Genomic DNA, 8,934 nt, shown 5'->3' with positions numbered 1-8,934 from the left:
TGGCCCAAAGGGTGCCTGCATCCTTTGTGGGCGGAGGTAGGTTCACAGCTGTTTGGTGTGTGTGTGTGTGTGTGTGTGTGTGTGTGTGGGTGTGTGTGTGTGTGGGGGGGGGGCTTCCACCTGCTGTGTGTTCCACTCTCATCTGAAGACAGAGGTGCTGTCGGCCACCAGCTGAGGGGTCCTGGACATGACACTGAGCAGCGGTGTGCTGGAGAGGAGAGGCTCCACGTTATCCAACCAGCCGATCACAGATGGAGAACCCTGCACAGAACAAGACAACACAACCTGTCACGACCAGCTTCAACAAGGGAAGATTTGTCAAATTCAATTACCAAAAGAAAAGTAAGTGTGTGTGTGTGTGTGTATGTGTGTAGTTGGGTTTCCAAATGTATGTACAATTTTGACAAATTTTTAGAAAATCAGCAAGAGACAATGCAAAATTATGCATGTTTCCATCCACTCCTATTATGCGAATATTGGGAGTTGATATGTGCCTTGCAGGCAGACGTGCACACCTTAATTAATAACCCCTTAATTAAGATTGTGCCTAAATATGTGCTGCATATTTACCCGATGTATTTAGTATGTGCAGATATGTAGCGTGCATCATATTCACCTGATGTATTTAGTGTGTGCAGATATGTAGCGTACTGAGTTTGGTTACTTGAGGGTTTGGTTAACCAGACACAGCGGAAGATTCACTTAATCCGTTTCAACTGCACTAAATTGCATTTATCTTTTATCGATACACCGACTTTTCCACCTCCCCCATGCCTAAAAACTTTTTTGCTATTTTTCTTTTTTTTTTCAAATTTTGCCACGTCTCCAGGTTTTTAATGCGCAAACCGCAAATCGAAACTTTTCATACAAACAGTTGGATGGAAACCCACCTTGTGTGTATGTGGGTTTGTGTTAGTAGTGAGAATAGTTAATATAGATAAAGAGTTATAATAATAATAATAATAAACTTTATTTATATAGCACTTTTCAAAACAAATGTTACAAAGTGCTTAACAGGCAATAAAAAACATAGGAGTACATTGATGCAGGTAAAATGATAACAATGGTGGGCCTTCATCAAACACAGCTAAAACAATAAAAGCAGACCCAATTAAAACAAGTATACGCACAAGTAAAAGACTGAACCATAAAACAAAAAACAATAAAACAATAAGATAATAAAACAATAAAACAATAAAAATATAAATGTGCAAATTAGAGGAATGCCAGACTATAAAAATGAGTTTTCAGCTGTTTTTTAAAAATAGACACCGATGTCGAGTTATGACAGTAATAAGATACTTTGGCCTCAATACCACCACTACTACTACTACTACTACTACTACTACCACCAGGAGGGAGCACCTTCACACGGAATTCACATTCTCACATGTTTAGAAAAGTACTTACTATGTCTGAATTCAACTTGTCTACAATTACTGCAGCCTGAAAAACATTTAGAAGGATAAAAGCAAATGAGGAAAAATGCTTGTGGTTAACATTTCCAAAACAACAACAAAAAGGGGAGGGGGGGGGGTGTTGTCTCCTGTTCCTCTCCAATCCTGCTGTCTGCCCTCTCGTTTCATCTACTCAAGACTCCTTATGGCTTATGGCAGTGATACTCAACTTGCGGCCCGCGATGGAATTGCATTTTTTTTTAACAGTGCACCTGAAGGCAACATGCAAGATACCCGCTGAATAAATGTTCATAAATGTGAACAAATGTTCATGTCATTCTGGCCAATACTCCACTTCTGTTATTGCATTTCAGTCTGGAATATGGAATATCTTTCAATAATTTATGATTTAGCTGCTAAATTGTCAAATACCGCTGTCTGCTTGCTACCCAGGCACTTATGTATGTGTACTTAACCTAACTAACTTAACTTAACTAACTATGTGTGCACACAACATTGTCAGACTAAACTCTGGCTGACACCCCAAAAACCTACAATCCGCTACAGAGAAATGTGTATTGTTTGTTTATTAACTGGCCCCTGGCCTTCTATCATTTCACGAAGGTGGCCCCCGGGCAAAGCAAGTTGAGTATCCCTGCCTTATGGCATCCTGTATGAAGGCAAGGCAGCAGCTGTGAGGCTGACGTTAACGTCAGAGGCTCTAGTTCAGATGTTATCTGAGGGTGAAGTAAAGCACAGGTCCTGGCCTCAGGCACCACCTGAGGTCAGGTCAGTGTGGCCTCAGGCACCACCTGAGGTCAGGTCAGTGTCTTGAGGGTTGGCTGCCTGTCAGCTGTTCCTCCAGCCTATAACCCCACCAGACCCCCCCCACCCCCACCAGACCCCCTCCACCCACCCCCACCAGCAAACTCAGCCATGCAGGACAAATGAGGTCTTATGCAGTGAAAGGGATGAACTACTAGAGCAGCTTAGTAACACCAGACATTTCTAATCCGAGTCATAATAATGAACTTGTCTAATAGAGAGCCGCAGGGATGACGTATTTTTGTAGTCAGAATGCGGAAGTCCCGGACTTCCTGGTTCTTCACTGTTTCCGTTTATGGGATTTTTGAATGGGTTTTTGCCGCGATGCTTCAAATACGGTCTCTGGGCAACGCAAGCTTAATCAAACGCGAACCAGAGTTCAGTCGGATAATCTTCACACATGAGGACCACTTTCATGAGTTTTGTAGCGTAAATGCGAGCCCTAGAAGTAAAAAGCTCGAGCTAAGCTAATCCAGAACTACACACTGTCGCATAGGCTTCCACGTCACGTCAGCACTCAACCTGGACTGTTGTTGATGTGTGCACTGATTACCCCGGGCTGAACGGGGCTGAACCAGGTGAGGGAAAGAGAATTTCCGTGTTCGTCCTTTGAAGTGGTGATGTTATTGACGTATCGACTCAACAGTGTAGTCTCATTTAGCCGTTTGCTAGCTAGCCGCCCTTTTAACGGCACGTAAAAGCTTCAAAACTCATAAAAGTGGTCCTCGTGTGTGAAGATGATATTACTAAACACTGGTTCGCGTTTGATTAAGCCAGCGTTGCCCAGAGAGATTATTCGAAGCATCGCGCGAAAAACCCATTCAAAACTCCCATAGGCGAAAACAGTGAAGAACCAGGACTGTTAGCATCGATGATTTCCGGACTCGTTCCTGCGGCTCTCTATAGACAATAAGATTGTCGGCAATGGGACCTGGTCCTACTGAGAGCTAGGTGATGCTAGCGCTTGCTAATTCCTATGTTGTGCATGTAGGTAGTAGCTACATGTGATGTAGCTACATGTGATGTAGCTACTAGGTCCATCACATGCTGTACCTGTGCGGGGCTGAAGGACACCGAGGAGAGGGCGTGGAGGGCGGGGCGCAGCTGGGCCTGGTTGAGCCCCTGCAGAAAAGGCACACCCAGCCAGGGCAGGAAAGGGGCCAGCTCGGCCAGCCGGTCCGAGGTGTGCCCAGAGGCTGGAACTTTGAACTCTGTGTTGTTCAGGAACAAACTGAAGATCTGCATAGGAGAGTAGGAACAAGCACGGAGAGAAGAGCATGTAAGACATCGACACGCATACAGTATATCACGGATGGGTCGATATGGATATCTTGCGACACAATTCGATACGCAATACGGGGTTCACGATTCGATACAACCACAATACGAAGTTAAAAAAATAAAAGCTCATTGAAAACAAAGTCTGTCTGTGCGGAATTATTTTTAATTTCTTAGCCTTTCTAGGAGTGGCATTGGCTTGCTATGATGTACAATTTAAAATGTCATTAAAAAAGTGCAAATAATTTTGATGGAGAACTACATTTTGATGGAGAACTAAAATTGTGATGAGCAAGTATAACAATAAAAATGTGACTAATATAATGATTTCTTTCTTTTTTAGTTTGTTTTTGTATTAGAATATATTTAATTTCAATATTGTCCCATCCCTAATGCACGCACACGCACGCGCGCGCGCGCACACACACACACACACACACACACCACATATTGACTTGGCTGCTCCTACCATGTGGCTGGGCAGGCTGTAGCCCTGGCGGACACAGGCCATGATGTTCTCCTGGATGACTGAGAAGGCCTCAGTGTCTTTGTAAACCAGCAGGTCCTCTGGCTCTGCCAGGCAGCTCACTTTACCCAGCCTAAAGGTTCAACAACACACACCTGGGCTGCAGATCACAGCTTTCCTTCCAAAATGCTAAATGCTAACGTTATGTAGTATATAACAACAATTTCAACTCATACACTGAGAATGTACTCAGAAATGTTAAATCCACTATTGAGCTAATGGGTTATAAGTGTTGAGTTTGGGGTGTCTGCAGAGCTGCTGACCTGGTGAAGTGCTCAGCTGTCAGGTTCTTGTAGGTGCCTATGAGGCTGTGAGCTACAAACTGCTGCTGGAGGTGAGTCAGGGAGCTGATCTGCAGCACGTCCAGCCCCTGCAACAGCTGGAGATACATGACAACACAAAACACATCAGATCATCCTGAGGCACAGATCCTATTTGTGACTCAAATATAATGTGACATTGAACACATTTTGTTGGTGGTCAAAATGTATCGGATAAGATTATAAAAATGTATGAGATCAGATATCAAAAATGTATGAGATAAGAAATAATGCGTCTGTTTGCGGCTTCACGCCCGTGAGCGTTATCATATGAATGATGCATTCAAAGCTTCTTTTGTATTCATATGTGAGCACGTCAGTTACCATTGTATCCCTGCGCCATTCTTAATTCATGTGTTGGTATCTTTACTTATTGAACGTCAGTTACAAGCTCAAGCATAATAAGACACAATGGAGGTGGCTGCTCTCTGCTTTTGACCAGTGTGTGACAGTAGCTCTGCTGTGCCCCGGGGCTAATCGCACTGACAAGAGCGCCCACTTCTCAGGTTTCCCAGCCAGGTGTTGGAGAGCTCAGAGGGCTGATACCTGAGCAGGTGAGAGGTGTTGGAAGTTGTGGAAGGGCAGGTAGACGATCAGGTTACCGGTGTCGCTGATGACTGATGGACCACCTCTGGTTATGTTGAGGGGGCCTATAGCCTGGACGTACCACTGTCCAAACGCCCGCCGCTGTTCTTCAGTCATGAGTGGCAGGTTCATGTTAATGGCCTCCCTCCTAGTGGAAAATAAATACACACAAAAACAGGTGTCAGTTGGATGCCACGCCCCCTTTTGGTCACTGGGCGTGGTATGTTCATCAATTCTAAGTTGGTCCATGATCTACCTTTCTACAAAGTTTTGGCAAAATCCGTTTGAGATGGACAGACGGGAGAAAAAACATGAAGTTTATTTATTATTTTAACTGTTTTTTTTCACTTTTTTTGCACTATTTTGAGCTGCTGACTCGCTGTCCAGTCATATCAGCTGATGTCTGTATGGAATAATGTTGTGTTTTTATGTTTTATTGTGCTGTGTTTTTATTATGTTATTTTTATGTGCTTTTACTATAAATCCTGTCTGCAAACCAAACTGAATGGAACTGTACTCTGTTAGAAGCCGGTAAAGACCTAAACTGGACTGGCAAGGGAATGCATCTGCACTGCTCTGGAGATTGCTGTAATAGTATACCTGAATCAAACTGAAATATAGAATTTATAATTTAATTTATTTAGGTATCCGTTACCTATATTTTGCGATTGTTGACTTAACAGCAAATACCTGCGCACAAATGGTGGCTTTTCTAGATTTAAATCTAGCCAGCGAGCTACAGTAGGTTCATTTACATTGTATCTGTAACAGCCACTATTCTGCGTTGTGTATTTGGATGTTATGATGTTGGCTGAATGACAGGCACACACCGTTGCTGGGATCACTGGGTTTACTTCACATGTAAAGACAAAAACACGGTGTCACACATCACTTCACGTCTCTCTCTCCACATATCTCCGGCAACAAGATAGTGCAACTGCCATTTTCATTATACAATTCTAATGTACAATATACAATATAAAATGGCATATAAAGATAGACAAAATAGAGTGCATTAAAATATAAAAGATACAAAACACATTCACAATCCCCCCACATAAACCCAATTCTCTCTTTTCTAGTGCAAAATATGAATTTAACATAAACACATTGAGCAAACATACCTTCACATGTAAAGACAAAAACACGGTGTCACACACCACTTCACGTCTCTCTCTCCACATATCTCTACAAAAAGGTATCACAGAAACACACATAAACCTACTATACACATTACACCATATGACCCTTATAAAAATAACGTGACTCTGAATGGCACACGCCGCGTACTGACTGCGCCCGGACCCAACGTCAGCAAAGGCACAGAGCCACTGGCTAGCGGGAAGCTAACTAGCTTAGCTAAATAAAACATAACAGTCTGGAAACGAAATAAAACCTCTCCACACTAAGGACGCAGGATCAATGAGTTCGCTAGCATTTTACAGCGCTCTGTACAGCAGGATAGTGTCATTTTAAGTTAAAGAAAATATAAATATCTAAATCAAACGAGAGAGCAAATGGAGAACGTGACCTACCCGGCAACAAGATAGTGCAACTGCAATTTGCGTCCGGGCGTGTAACACCAAAATACCACCCCAGGGGAACAAAAAACTAACGTAGTTAAACCAGTAGGGTGGGACCTATTAGAAAGAATTGATTTAGGGGAAGTTCACTAATAAAACAGACATCGGGACAAATAAACAAACAAAATAAAATAAGAAATTAGGCTCGGCTACATATCTACTGTATAATGCATGCTCCTGACACCTCTGGGCACAATGACACATGGCTTTGTGCAGAACCCTGACAGCAGGGCGTGCTCAGATGTGCAGAACCCTGACACCAGGACGTGCTCAGAAGTGCAGAACCCTGACACCAGGACGTGCAGAACCCTGACACCAGGGCGTGCAGAACCCTGACACCAGGACGTGCAGAACCCTGACACCAGGGCGTGCTCACATGTGCAGAACCCTGACACCAGGACGTGCTCAGATGGAAACAAGTGTAGAAAAGTGAGAGAGCATGATTGTACACCATCAGAATAAATCTTATTGTTTACTAGATTAAGGTAGCTACACACTCAGTACCCACTTTCTTAGGTACATATACAGTATACTGTACGATCTAGTACTGTACCTATCTAGTACTATGCTGTACCTATCTAGTACTGGGCAGTGGAGGTGCAACAGTTAGTCGACCACCTATTTTTATAATCGATTAATCGTTGACATTTTTAAGAAGAAAAAAAATACAATTATCTATATATCTATAATATTTTCTGGTTTCTTTAGTCTATGATAGTAAACTGATTGTCTTTGTGTTGTGGACTGTTGGTCAGGACCAAAGAAGACATTGGAGATGTCATCTCGGGCTTTGGGGACATTTTTCATCATTTTGTGACATTTTATAGACCAAACGACTAATCGATTAGTCGAGAAAATAATCGACAGATTAATCGATAAGGAAAATAATGGTTAGTTGCAGCCCTGCTGGGCAGGACCTCCTGCTGGGCAGGACCTCCTGCCCCCTGCTGGGCAGGACCTCCTGCTGGGCAGGACCTCCTGCTGGGCAGGATCTTCTGCCTCCAGAACAGTCTCCATTCTTCCAGCATGTTTATGTTTATTTGCACATAGATACATAACATACAGTAATCATTTAAAAAATTGCTCATTATGCAGGAGAGGTTGGAAGCCAAAAATGGCTGATAAAGGTACCTCCCCCATATCAATTTCAACAGATATATTTTAAAAAGGAAAAAAAAAAAGGGGGGGGGGGAAAGCATGGATTCAGGAAGCTGTACTATTGACACCAGGAAGGATGCTCCATGGGTTCATGTTGCTTACAAAACCCCTGGCAAAGCGTGTTATTGGCATGTCTCACACACACACACACACACACACACACACACACACACACACACACACACACAAAATGGACCAGGCAGTGTTTTTCCATTCTTTCACCATTCTTGTTCCTAGCCAACAGAAGTGCAACCTGGTCTGCCGCTGCGGCCCGTCTGCTTAAGACACTGAGACAAGTTATGCTCTGAGATGCCCTTCTCATCACTGGTCCTTCTGCTGAGACACTGAGACAAGTTATAGAGACAACCTCCTCACATAGAGACACTGCATAACGCATCATCATTCAGAAGCCACGCCCAAGACGGGGGAAAACACAAACCCCCCCTCCAATCCTGGCGTTCTCCTATGTCACGTGCATGGTTGCGTGTTGCACAAAAAGATCGTATATACGGAAGATGAACACTCCAACTTACTTCCTGACAGCTAGATCCACATTTTCCTTCTCGCCAATTCTCAATGGCTTCCTTGTTTTGCTCAGGAGTACAAAAAAACTATAACTGGTGATTTTTTACATTTGTTGTCTGCGCAGCCCACCACACAACAGCTTTTAGCTATGTTTAATTCAAGGAAAATGACGCTGGTGTGTGGAAATGAACGGAGCTTTTCCCCCGTGATGGGCGTGGCCTATTTCATGCAGTGTCTCTATGCTCTGAGATGCCCTTCTCATCACTGGTCCTTCTGCTTAGACACTGAGACAGTTATTTTGCACAAAAATCCCAGGGTCTGTTTCTGAAATGCTGTAACCAGCGCATCTGGCCTCAACTATAATACCATATTCAAAATAATTTAAATCACATGTCTTGCACACTGTTCCATTCAATTGAACCTCTTGACTACGGTACATGCTTTATACTAATGATGTATTCATATAGGTAACACACTGTCGAGGCTGTGCATAAAAGGGGAGGTGTACATAAAGTGGAAACCAACTCTGTATATTTATTTTCTTAGTAACAAGTAGTATCATTAATTATTTTGACTTCAGTAAGAAAATTGGTTACAAATAAAAAATGGTTACTCATATCAAATTGAAGTTGAGTTTTCAAAAAGCGATATACCACTTTTTTCATCGCAATTAATGTTCCTCTCAGTTGACATGGGCATGTACTGAGGAAGCTTAGATGCAAAATGGCAGAAACGTG

The 8,934-nt window shown here is 42.9% G+C and overlaps 1 protein-coding gene across 1 annotated transcript; it reads right to left on the bottom strand.

The window, feature by feature from the left end:
- Positions 1-138: 138 nt before the first annotated feature.
- Positions 139-7,531, bottom strand: LOC310771278 (uncharacterized protein; the record flags this gene model as incomplete). Its single annotated transcript, XM_083663927.1, has 7 exons — positions 139-261; positions 3,276-3,461; positions 3,970-4,099; positions 4,290-4,405; positions 4,893-5,079; positions 6,734-6,902; positions 7,432-7,531. The coding sequence occupies 7 exons, from the start codon at positions 7,529-7,531 to the stop codon at positions 139-141; spliced, it is 1,011 nt and encodes a 336-aa protein (XP_083520053.1).
- Positions 7,532-8,934: the final 1,403 nt, after the last annotated feature.

The sequence above is a fragment of the Poromitra crassiceps genome, assembly GCF_964638095.1.
Source record: "Poromitra crassiceps genome assembly, contig: HAP1_SCAFFOLD_493, whole genome shotgun sequence".
Taxonomy (NCBI): domain Eukaryota; kingdom Metazoa; phylum Chordata; class Actinopteri; order Beryciformes; family Melamphaidae; genus Poromitra; species Poromitra crassiceps.
The sequence above is the reverse complement of the archived record's forward strand: the minus strand, read 5'-3'. Positions and strand labels throughout refer to the sequence as shown.